Source organism: Pempheris klunzingeri, chromosome 7 (genome assembly GCF_042242105.1).
Source record: "Pempheris klunzingeri isolate RE-2024b chromosome 7, fPemKlu1.hap1, whole genome shotgun sequence".
NCBI lineage: Eukaryota > Metazoa > Chordata > Actinopteri > Acropomatiformes > Pempheridae > Pempheris > Pempheris klunzingeri.
Genome location: NC_092018.1, coordinates 20,504,911 through 20,518,268, shown reverse-complemented (window position 1 = coordinate 20,518,268; position 13,358 = coordinate 20,504,911). Strand labels below are relative to the sequence as shown.

Here is a 13,358-nt window from a genome sequence, read left to right as displayed (position 1 = left end):
TCTAAAATATTCAAACTTTGCAGTGTAACTTTACAGCCCATTGAGTACATCAGCAAAGCTTATTATATTTAGTCATGTTTACATGTGACATACTTATTTTACTGAAACAAATATGTAACACAACATTTGCAAAAGGTGGTCTAATTAACCTGTCAAGCAGTGATCAGTCTTTTGCTCTGCCTGGACCGCTTCTGCTGCACTGCTCAGTGACAGTATCACTACCACTGCTCACATGAAGCTAAAGTAAATGCCGTGGGGAGTGACATTCTAATAGCCAGGTGCCAAATATTAAATGAGATTAGTCAGAGTTGGCTGACTACACACTTCCTATTTTGTTGAAAAATGAACATTTCAGCAGCTACTACACATTTAAAAATACCTCTTCCCAGTGCGAACATTAGCAATAAAAGGAAGGTAAACAGAAGTGATACACGCGGTGGGATTTGCTTTCATGTCCTTACAAAGTTTGACTGGACACAGACTTCCTACTGCTAACCTGGTGGGCTTTAGGGAGCCAGGTGCCAGAGTTCTGAGAGGGTTAGTTCCCTCACTCATTTCCCATCCCAATTCAATGTGGTCTCATCCAGAGATCCACAATTGTTTCCTTCAGCCTGCGCAAGGTACAGTGCTGCTTTTGTTCCATCTCTCCAATGGCTCTGAATACAGCCCCAGAGCCAGACAAACCTGTAGGGTATGTTATCAGGACTCTTTGTCTTGGTTCTTAGCTTCCCCTTCCCTGATCCCCATCCATACAACAGAGGAGGGACACCAGTGCAGGCAGACTCTGTCTCTGCCTTTCTCTTAGTCGCTCAGTGGAGGCTCAACAAACTGGGCTAACACCACTTCTGGTTCAATTTTCATATATGTTGGAAATGCACGCATACTTTAGGCTGTGTGAACCTGATCGGGGCATTGTTCCTCTTTATTATTCCACAAACTCTTATCAAATTCTAAACCACAGCACTGTTTTCCACTTTGTAGCCAGTTATTATATGGCTACAATGTATGTTTTTAATCACGTATGACCTTTTTCCAAGGTGTTCAATATTTCTGAATGTGATTTTCCTACCATACAGGTCGCCATTACTTTCTATTAATTTTATTATGGTTATTATCACAACTGTTAATTAGACTATTGCAAAATTGGTACTAAAAATATAATATTTATTATGTCATTCTTAGTTTGGCATGATTATTTACCTGTTGTAGGTGCAATTAAAGATTGCAGCAATCTAAAGCACTGCATCACCATTCAACAATAACATAGCTAACAGTATAGCAGCCATAATAGCAGGCGTGTTACTGAACTCAAGTCTATTTACGTCGCAAAGCATGGAGAAAAAGGGGCTGCCTCAAAGGAAAGACCAGCTAACCATTGCCTACTCTCCCTCAAGTGTCATGAAATAGATAATTATGCATGGAAGAAACAATGGCATGAAGTCAACACTTTTAAGAACAAATCTATTTGCATATTGCTCTAGGATGATGACCGCCACTGGCTGCCATTTGTCTCAGAATGTGTCATATTAGCTACTGTACTTGTAGCCTTGTAAAAAAAAATAAGTTGTATTATTTCCAAATGCTGATTTATCACGGCATTGCACACATGTACTTTCTGCCTATTGGCTGCATGTGCGTAGATTTGATTGGCCAACATAGTGCACTGTCCTGATGTTGCTTTGCACTGTTGTAAATATTGAGACAGGATCAACATTTGATCCTGTCTCTCTCTATTTTGTTTCTGTTTTTTTGCTAGAGCCCTCTGAGGCCGCTTCCCCGCTGTGCCAACATAGTGGATTCATTGAAATAAATGAGAAGGCTTCTTTTAGGCAAAGCTATTGTAAGTCTGAACATGGCTAATAGATCGATAGTTTCAGTTACTTTATGCCTGTAGACAAAAGAAAAGGTAGAGGTTGTGGTGGATAGATGGATCAATAAACCGTGTGACTTTGACACAGGAGACTGGTGTTTGTTTCCTACTCAGGGTCAACATTAGTTTCTTTTACCAATTACCATGGTCATTCCCTAGCCTTAACCAAGCACTCCTTCTTTTAAAAATGCAGATGAAGGCTCATAGAACCTGAACAAGGTACTTATTTTACCCCAAAACAATTATTTTTCCTCACCCCTAACCAAGTTGTCTTTGATTCAAACCTAAGCTTAAATTAAGACATTTATTTTTACTTTGGAAATTATTGCTCCATTTGGTGTAAACTGTACGTCGGGGTGCATGCACATGGTTAGTGGTTGGAAAGTGTAGAATGAAAGTGAAAAAGAGAGGAAAAGCATACAAGGGTTCTACGGAGGCGCACAGGTACACTGTACAGTAGGATGTCGGCCTGCTCTGTACACAGGCACAAAATGCAGTGAATCTTGACATGAAAATTACAGTGCATTGCTGGAGTTCTAGTGACACTCTCCCCACTACACCTCTCGGGATGGTGAGACATGGAAATACCAGACAGACAGGCGCAGCATGTGGCATCTTCCTCAATGTAGCGAAAATGCCAGACGCAATAAACGCCTATGAAGATAAAGCCTTCTGTTCTCACTCACTCGTTCGAAACTTTGATGCTTGTTCTAGGATGCTTTCAGATCTTGTCTTGCAGACTGACTACACAAATTTGTTTTGTGCTCGTCCAATAGTTTCATCATTTGTGAATTCAGCGTTTGATGTTATGGAATGATTCTGATTCATTGCAGAGCTGCCGAGAGTTGGTGAGCTTGTCTTTAAATCAGTATCAGACAGTAAAGAGTTCTTACTGAGTAAACTCAAGTGCAGTGATTGATTCTGACTCCCCAGTGATGTGCACTGGCACCACTTCTGAGCATACCATTACCTTATGGTAAACAGTAGCACACACATGTCTGAGTAGAAACATGATTAACCAAGCCAAACTGAAAACAGCACCAAAAATGAGCTTGTTGAAGTGAGTTGAAGGAAAAAAGACTGAGGATCCCGACTGAGAGGAAACACCATCAACCAATGAATCCAGCTACTGGTGTGACTTCGCCCAATGCTAATTTCAGTCATCAGTTGCAGTGCAAAGGACATCAAGGTGACAGGTGTCGCTGCTGGTTCAGAGCACCAGAGCCAATTCTAATACAACTGAAGCATTAGTAAACAGTTTCCCTTTGAAAAGTTCTCCTTCTATTTTCTACTAAAACAACTACAACGAATAGCTGTTTGGACACAACATGTCAGCTGTACAATTGTACATGCTACTGTAACAAATATGCAGGTGATCCCAAAGTCGATGTGAAACGTAAAGAGGATGGAGCACAGTCCCAGAGGTAGGCACTGGGAAATAATCATTTTACACCTGGACTCAAGCTAGATTCAAGCATATTTACAGTTTGTCATTGTTTCCAACACTGTGCAGTATCACTGAGGAGTCTGCCGTAAATGACAGCTGCGTCCTCATGTTTGACTTTGTGAGATATGCTCTGCTGTCTGTTAGCTTGTCCCCTGTTGTTCTCCCAGTAGTAGTCGTATGACTGACCATCCATCTCTTAAAACCCTAGATGGTAGCAGCATTGTAAGCAACATGTCAGCCTTCCTTCATTCACTGATTTCAAGCAGGCCCTTCCATCTGTAATGGGAAAGGTAAAAAATTAAACTGTAAATGTAAAGAAATTAAAATGACTGATATGTCTTCACTTCTGTTGTAGCAGACTTATTGTTCTGCAATGGCATTGGTATTCTATGTGAGTTTCAGTTAGGATAACATGACTGAAACAGTTAATGTCCTGGTAATGTCCGCTTCTAAAATCTTGTGCCCTATCATTGTTGATTAATTGGTTATGTGGGTCTTACTACACCATGATATCTGTTGGCAATATCTCCATAGTTCATAATAGAGAAATGATAGCTGTACTCACAAATATAATTTGGTATATATTATGTGCTGGGTTTTAAGAGACCACCCTTCCCCCATCTGAATTTGTTTGCAGAGGGACAATAATCAATAATCCTGGAGACACAACTTTACATATGTTTGGCAAATTAAATCAACTAATTAAGAAGTCAAGAAAGTCTAAGACTGCTTGTCAACTTTGGCTATAAATACCATTCCGGGTAAGTAGTCACATGGCTTTCTAGGATGCTGCACAGAAGGCTTACAGGACAGGATATAGGAGGATGCACAATGAAATGAATGAAACAGCATTAAACAGCGTCACAGTGACAGTGAAGCATTGCAGAGTGACATTTCCAACTCACGTGACTCTCCGTGAAACTTTTTCATATTTAAATGAAGGTTATCAAGATTATAAAGAAAGGAGAGTGTTCAGTGTCAGCATTAACCAAATTACAGATTTGGATGTTCATGATGAGAACTGAACACTTTTATATCTCAATCAGTGTAAAACACTAAAAGCACTAAACACTGTTTCAAACCTGAAATTTGACACATACTGAAATATTACCTGAAAGAGATGTTTAGAGAAAATAACTCACTGCTCATGAGGTTAATACAACTCATATAGATCATCTCACAACAATTGGTATTAAAAAAAGCATCTAGTAAAAATGAAAATGGTTGTGGCATTTTTTTTAACATAGCCTACTGCTGGTTAAAAGGACGCTGGAACAGTGGAGTCTCCCAAATGGACCATTTCATCATAAAATTGTGAATCCAATTATCTTTTTTTGTATAGATGATGAATGAAAACAGCAACTTCTGACAAAGCTTTGATATGAAAATCTGAATTCTACAAAACACTTTATTCTTGTACGGGATGGAGAAGTCAGACACTAAGATCGGACTGCATATTGCTTCATATTTGATATTTGTATTTAGTATTTCTATTCTGAATCGGCGGCCCCATGCCACAGGGCCTGAAGTCATTTCATTTCTTTTTTTTTTTTTAAAGCATGAAAAAATGTTGCACCTTGTGGTGTCATTATCATACTTGTCTCTGTTGTGTAAAAGTGACGACAGACGATGGCACTCAAATCAAGATAATGACATTTGGTTGTAAAGCTTCCTTGAGACAAATTCATCAGTTTAAAATAACTTCATTCTGCTGTCAGATTTGATCACTTTGTTTCACAAGAATACCATTTTAGGATTGAGGTGGTTTGTTAAGATCGAAATGTTTTCTAGTGGAGTCTCTAGGCAAACACCTGACAGCATCTGCACCAGCATGACACCCAGTTAACCAGAGCACATTCATCCAGCAATTTACTAGATCTTATATTAGGCCTAATGTGTGAATATTCACAGAGAGAAAAAAAAAACACTTAAAAGGTAGAAGTCCGTTAGATCCTATTTTGTAAATTAGATATAATAAGAGACATCAAACATTAAATGATGATAGAAAATCCACAGACCAAGCCCCGATTTTTTGTTTGTTTTTACTTCAGTTAAGAAAGTTACACAAAAGGTGGCAAATTTGTCGACAATAAATAATAAATAATTTTTGTTGCACGGGAACAAATGAAACATTTTCTTCCAGAGCTAACGGTAGTTTTTTTTTTTAACTTATTAATTATACACATCTTTGGGAAAGAAAAAAATATTCTCGGACGGACACTAACTCACACAAATGTCCCACGAAGCTTGTGGCAAAATAGAGGTATACCTTGTTGCAAATGCTTAAGTACTTGGGTCATGAAGGAAATCGTGGAATTAAATGAAGAAAAGCAGTGCTGTTCCCCTCCAAATGGTCTATTATATGATGAGGTGCATGTATCGAATTAAAAAAATCACCAGTCATTGATTTCTATTCAAAGTAGCGCACAGCATCTCGCAAGTATAGGATTTCGATTTCTCTCCTTCTGAGAGGTCCCATTTATCGATGGAGTCAGGTTCATGTCTTCTCGTTTTGGCAACTGTAACCAGGCGTGTGAACGTGCGGCACACGTGCAGCCATGGTGACGCATCCGTCTGTCTCCTCTGGATGGACATTAGAATGGGTGGCTGTGGTAAAATCCCATGATTGTCTTCACAGTGTCAAAATACAACCAGGGGGGTTGCTTGGTGCAGTCAGGAGGGATGGGATGAACAGGGGCCGTGTGTTCAGTTCAGTCGGTCCATGCGGAGTCTGCTCAGGCCTCGATGGGGCTGGATACCATGCTGTTCGGCGTGTCTGGAAGCTGAGACGACATGGACGCTACCTCGCTGCCCGTCGAGTTCGAACCCGGCCCTCCCTCCGAGAAACTGACCTGCGGGGACGCACGAAGCGGTGGTCAGAAACATTTGGATACACCACAAGGGAGCTTGTGTCAGAGTGACGACAGCTCCTCACCTTATAGACTGGAGCCACTGACTTAAAGCGTGCTGACAGCGGCGCAATGCACATGCACGCATGTATTAGTGTGCTGCAGTGTGTGTGTGTGTGTGTATGACTTGAAACTCGCTAATTACCATCACTAGTGACCATCGTCCCTTTAATCGGTTTTTGATTGACAATGATTGTTGTTATTAATTATTAATTGGTTTGTGCTGCACTACAACGGGACAGGAGTCTAATTTTACAACAAGAAAAGCAGCATTACTGTCCGCAGTGTGTGTGAGACTGACAGAAAACACAGTGAAAACCAGAGGCTGCCTCTGAAGAGAAAAATAGGCCTGCATGTGTAAGAAATTACTCTTTTTTTTTTAAAATTAAAATGAACACCATAGGTCATGACCAAGAAGTCAACTGAGCTCTAAAGGAAGTACTCTAAAGGATGATGTTTTAATTACAGCCATTTCCCATACCTGAGATCTTAACCCTGCTCTCCACCTAAATAAATAACCCCCCCCCCCCCCCCCCCCCCCCCATGTTTACGCAGTCCATACACACAACTCAGCCTCCCCGCAAACACAGAGCGGGCTGCGGGACACAATCCAGTTCTTGTCATAAAGGCTAATAATCCACCAAAGGTGGCGGAGGAACACGGCCTCAGCACCTCCATGCAGGGGGTCATTTTAGGAGATTTCGGGTGATTGAGTCAGACTTTCTGTGATACGTCACTCGAAAATAAATAAATCAATAAGAAGAAAATATCTATAAGCCAACCTCTGGTCCTGTTTTTTTTTTCCGAGTCTTGACCACCAATCATCAATCTAAGAATGATGATTAATGATGATGATTAATATGAGCAGGCTAAATGCTGAATACTGGTGAAGAGGTCGGCCTCAGTCAGATGAGCAGAGCTCCTGTTATTCTGTTCTAGAAAACCACTGCTCATTCTCCCTTGACGGAAAAAAAAGAGTTTGGCTTTTTCAATCGGATACCGAAGAAAACATCTCAAACTGTTTCGTAATAGATGCTGAAACAATAGGTCACAATAGAACTGAAATATTCTGTATCTGAATTAAAAAAAAAAAAAAAAGAATTCCAATGGCACGTAGAAAATGTTCAATATGTAGACCAGCTACGTTCATTTTGTAATTACTGGTTTTTATACTGATTGTGTAGGTTCCATAGAGAATTACACACAAATAACATTCGTGTGATCGAATTGTTTTTTCCATCCTGATGACATTTGATATTTTTTGCAAGGAGGATCTACTGCACGTCAAATATTCAGAATAGAATAGAACAGAATTTTGCGACTAAATACAAGAATGCTCTTAAAGCACTGGTGCCTTAATGGATTAGTGAGGAAAAACGACGAACCAGTTGTTGGAAGGCCGGTTGGTCGATGTCGCTCTGCAAGGCGAAGTCGCTGAGAACCTTCCAGGGCGGCTGGTAGCTCTGCACCTCCACCGGGTTTGCCTGGATGCCGCCGTCGTGCCGCTCCGGACTGGCAGCCACCATCGGGGTGCCCGTCATTCCCTGGATGTTCTGCAAGAGGACGAGCCGTGGTCAGCAGCCAGTACACACATCTCTCACTGTGGGTGATTACAGATGATATGGTGTGGGTGGGTATCTGTGTGTGTGTGTGTGTGTGTGTGTGTGTGTGTGTGTGCGCTCGTGCATGTGTGTGCGTGTGTGCATGCGCGTGTGTGTACGTGTGTGTGTGTGTGTGTGCTGGAGGGAAGGGGGGGTGGGGGGGGTGGGGGGGTGGGGGTGACCTCTGAAATGAATCCGCCAGTCAATCAGCAGAGTAATCAATAAACAGGCAAACAAATAAACATGGAAGTAAACAGAGAGCAGAGGAATATGTTTCTGTGTATGCTGAAAACTTACAGTGGAGTTTTGCTATTGCGCAGGTTTGACCCACAGCCCCCCCCCCCCCCCCCCCCCCCCCCCCCCCCCCCCCCCCAATGGCCTCGTCCATAACCCCCCTAGTCCCTAGGACAGCTCAGGGCCCCGTCAGTGCACAGCCCCAGCACATAACATACATATGTGGAGCCTTTCACTGAAGCTGGGACTCTGAACATTTTTGATTTGGGGCTTCATGTATAAATCTGACTTGACTGTCCTTCCTCTTAAACACAGGCTGCTCTAAATGGATCTAAGAGTTAACGTCTCAAAATGTAAAAGCAGTCAAATAAGTAAGTGTTGTCCTAACGTGGTCTTTTAGCATGATGCACATATGAAAGGGGAGAACAGGGATGTTGTGTAGCCTTCTGTCATCTCACCGTCTTGTCATTGGGCTGCTGCTGCTGCAGCTGCTTCATCAGCAGGCTCCTCTTCTTGTCCTTGCAGCGCTTGTTCTGGAACCAGACCCGGATCACCCGCGGGCTCAGGCCGGTCATCTCCACCAACTGCTCCTTCATTAGAGCATCGGGCCTCGGGTTGGCGTTGTAGCATGTCCGCAGCGTGTGCAGCTGCTTCTCGTTTAGCACCGTTCGGACCCGGGTCGTCTTCTCCGGCTGTTTGTGGACGTGAGGCCGCAGCGCGGGCTGTCGGGCTGAGATTGGCTCTGCTGTTGAGAAAGGACGGGAGAACAAGCCGCGGACGGCTGCATCAGTTTATCTGTCTGCACAGTGGCTTCATGAGACGAGATAGAGGTGAGAAATGATGTGGACGAATAAATTAAGATGATGACTTTCTCCAGCTTCATGATGCGCAACTTAGTGAGTGTGCCTTATAGACACCACTGCGCCTTGGTTACAGCCCAGGCTGCTTTATTATTAACACAAAACTGGAGATTAGACTGTTACATTTGCATAATAGCAACAAAATTCTGCATTTGGAAATTTTGCTTAAAATCGTTATGTGGTGAACTTAAATTAACTTCTATTTTAAATCCAACCACAGTTCATGGTTTCAGGATCCAGGCTTCACTTCATATTATATATACATGTAGGAGAGCAGCGCAGCTTTGATTGACCCATCTGTTCATCGCATCCAAGGTCAGATATACACAAAAATCAGCAGCGCGCGCTGGTGGCGGCAGAAAGTCCCCCACCAGCCCCAGACATGCAGAGCAGAGAGCACTGCTTCTGGTCCGCACCAGTGATAACTTAGTGTATTTCTGACAGCTGTATCTAATCTACAGAACCTGGCATGACTGGACAGTGGTATGCAGAGAGGAACATGTAAACCGCAGAACACATCAAGAGGAGCGGAAACCAGAAGCAAGTCAAGAGACAACCTCAACGGGTCCTCCAACTTCTACAAACAGACACAGCTCGTCCTGTTAGTTATGGCAGCTGGAACAGTTTCCCATGTCTGCATGTCATTCACTTTCATTTCTATACCAAGCCCGACCAGTAAGACACTGAGTCTGCAGCACACTTCGTCTGGATAGAACTCAGAGCCATGGGAAACGCAAAGGGCGCAGTTAATCCGACCATGGACCATCACGGTCTTTTGGTTTATGGAGAACCGACTCGGAGAATCCTTTTCTTTTTAAGGATTATTTGAAGGATCCATCAGAAAAGGCCTTCGTAAAAAAAAAAAGAAAAAAAAAAAAAAGAAGAAGTCACATCCACACACGCCGAGCAAGTTAAAGTAGACCTATGTGTCTGCCAGCAGTGCCAGTCCTCACGGCCCTCACGGTCCCACTCCCCGGGATTTTTACCTGCCATTTGCAGCGGTCTGGTGGGGTGCAGCGGGCTAAGCGGGTCTCCGGGGCCCAGGCTGGCCCGTTCCACCACGTCGTGGTCGGCCCGGCAGAAGAGCCCGTCCTCCCGCAGGGCGAACTCGTCCCCCGGGATGAGCTGCCGGCTGCAGGCCACGCAGCGGAAACACTCGATGTGGTAGACCTTGGAGCGGGCCCTCATCACGAAGTCGTTCTTGCTGAAGCCGATGTTGCATTTAGCACATTTAATCCCGTATAACCTGCGGGGCGCACACACGGTCCGGTCAGTGGCTGCAGGCAGCTCAGGCAGCGACACACAATACCACGACTGGTCCCACTAATAGTTCTATAATAATAATAATAATAATAGTAATAATAATAATAATAGTAATAATAATAATAATAATAATAATATCAAAACCTCTCTGTGGGCCACATCATTTACAATCCTTGGAAAACAATATTACCATGTATTGTTATTATAAACATTATAATATAATTGCATTAGACGTGGTAGCACATTATGCTTATTATATAACTCCTGAGAATTTAGCAGAACGTGTTGGAACTCGTGACATTGTGAAATGTACAACTTTAATCGGAATGTTGTAATTAGACAATAACGTGGGGCTCCTGTTGCCATCGAATAATTGTTAACGTGTGGTTAGGACACCAAATCACTGGCTGTGTCATTAAAAGAGCCGAAGGCAGGATGCTTTTATGATTTTCTACAGGTCCATCTGTCACAAAGCAGGGCCCACAGGATGCTGCAGGCTGTAAATGGGTTCTGCGGGCCTGGTGTGCTCCGGTGCGGGGTTTGAAATGCGTCAGATACAGAGGAGACAGTGAAATAGTGACATCTCTCATGCCTACAACAAGTTGTTGCAGCAGTAAAGATGATTCTAATCATACTATTTAAAATCCTTTTAACCCGCTGACAGCAGAGCTCCTTAAATCACTCTGAATATTCTCCCTCTGATATTGTAAGATATTACAATAATTCTAATAATCCAAACTGCACTGCGGCTCCAGCTCCTGTCGGCAGTGTGAGAGGGCTCGTCCCGTCCCGGCCGTCCTACCTGATGTAGTCCCGTTTACAATAAGTCTTTCCGTCCCTGACGAAGCACGTGCAGGACTCGTCCAGGTACTGGCTGCATTCGGCACATTTCAGACAGGCGGCGTGCCACTCCAGGTCCGGGGAAACCCGCAGGATGTATTGGTCGTGGATCTGGTTCCCGCAGCCCACGCACAGAGACACAAGCCGCTTCTCTGGAAGACCAGCATGAGCAGGGAATATCACATACACTGCTCACACATGTTGTTCTTATTATTATCATTATTACTATTATAATTATTACTAGTATTATTATTAATAATAATAATAATAATAATATTGCTGGTGTTGTTATTATACTATTGTTTGTTTTGTCTTTTTTTTTTTTTAATGACAAAGTCTGGAGGTCACCGACTTAAACTCTAACTGACACTTATTAGAAATTCAGTATTTTATGATGCAAACGACTTTAATAGGTAAAGAAAAAATGTGTTCTGGCTTCAGGTATCACAACACAACTACTTCAACTCTCAAGTTCTCCAGAACTGCATCTCAACACCGAACAACTTTCTTACTTTTCGGCGGATCTCCCATGTCTCCCATGTCCACAAAGTAAGGCGATGTTAGGTCCACTGTCACAGCGGGCTGCGGCGCCTGGAAGCCTCGCTGTGTCCTCCGCTGCCGGGCTGCCGGGCCAGGGGCTGTGCTGTCCGGCTCGGAGAGGGAGTGTGTGTATGTGTTTGTTGCTGGTGTGTGTGGAGCTCTGATCCTGACAAGCGGCGGGGCTGACGTAGGACAGCAGCACGTCATCTGCATGAGCAGCTGATTGGCTCTGCAGACCCTGACCAGCACTAACCACACACACACACACACACACACCGGTGCACTTATTGCTGCATATTATTGCTTTTCCAGCTTTGCTTTGCTCTTTTCTGTTCTATTATTTTTTGTCTCACGTTGTAGTCTGGTGTTGGTGTTAAGTGGGCTATCGTTTACATGGTCAACAAACGTGTTTTCCATAAAGGAAACACACACTACATTTCTTTTTTTTTTTTTTTTTTTAAACTTTTTAATTGGAACTGGACATACCGTAAGCTATGGAGGGAGGATTCCTGGACATGATCTCCTGTGGTCGCACTGGAGATTGATTTATTTCGACTCGATTAATAGTCCTTAGTTAAATCCTTAACACACGACTTCACATACTGCACCGTGCTATAGCGCAGGTGTTTAGAACAGTGTCTGTGTGTGAAGTAGCACCGATGCCTTGTGTTGCCATCTGATGAAAAACCTTGTATCCTTGTTAACTTTTCAGAAACTCAGGGGTGGGGGGGGGAGCCCCGTTGAGAGCTCTGTGGCAAGGCATTTTAGAAAAGTCCGAATCACATGGATTAAATATGTAAAAACCTAGAAGAATTGTAATCCTTAAAATTAACGAAAAAAACACGAGTGGAGCATGGACACGCGTGGTTCACGGCAGAGAGCAGCTGATGGTGTGAGCCCTAAATCAGAGCAGTGTCAGGCCCGGACGCGCTGGAGCAGCTCTGACACACACACACACACACACACACACACACACACACACACGCCCTCTTGTGTTAGCAGCCTAACCTATTCACGCCGTCAACACACAACAGCAGCAGAGGACACATCCAGGAATCTTCCCCAATAGATTTCTTTAAAGGCAAATGGAATAAGTTTACAGGCGCCTGGACAAAGTGGGTGTAGTAAAACCTCCTCTCTAACCTTTGGATATAGTGGGTTACCAGTCACAGCAATCGTTGTCTATTTTTTTTGACATAGAATACATGTTACAGGCTTTACACGTTTAAGCAATAATTAGGTTCAAAATGAATGTATACAAAACCTGTAGACATTTTTCATGGTGTCAGGCATGAAAATCTAGGATTCCACTGTTTCTGGATTGTCTGTATGTTTGAGGAGTGACAGTCAAGAACAATGATTATTGTTCTAATTATCAGAATAAAACTGTACTCTTAAAGTTTGCATTTTTTATTCACTGGGGTTTTCCCTAAATGCATTTCACCCCTAAATTAAACCACTGTGATTTGAATAACAGAAGCCTCACTGAGGAGTGAGTCATTCCCTCATGGTGCACCATTGAACACAAAAATTGACAGCCTTTGCAGACCCTGGAGTGAAAGACCACATTACTAAGACCACCAACCACCAACAGTAGAAACTGGGACAGAACCAGCATAAACCAAAAGGATGAAGCAGTAGCCCTAAGGTGTCTTCGGACAGCTTGCTTGGTCCTAATTGAAGCTACAGATTTTGAGAGAATATTTGATAGTGGAGACTGTCCTCATGAGAAGAACAACAATTGGTGTTTAGGTTTTCCTGACAAGCAACTGACGAGCTGGGTAAATCATGCAG

At 43.1% G+C, this 13,358-nt stretch overlaps 1 protein-coding gene across 1 annotated transcript; it reads right to left on the bottom strand.

The window, feature by feature from the left end:
- Positions 1–5,396: 5,396 nt before the first annotated feature.
- On the bottom strand, positions 5,397–11,688 carry isl1a (ISL LIM homeobox 1a). Its single transcript, XM_070834042.1, has 6 exons — positions 11,537–11,688; positions 10,987–11,176; positions 9,908–10,167; positions 8,520–8,806; positions 7,612–7,779; positions 5,397–6,169 (listed from the first exon to the last, which is right to left on the bottom strand). The coding sequence occupies exons 1-6, from the start codon at positions 11,562–11,564 to the stop codon at positions 6,053–6,055; spliced, it is 1,050 nt and encodes a 349-aa protein (XP_070690143.1). The 5' UTR covers positions 11,565–11,688; the 3' UTR covers positions 5,397–6,052.
- Positions 11,689–13,358: the final 1,670 nt, after the last annotated feature.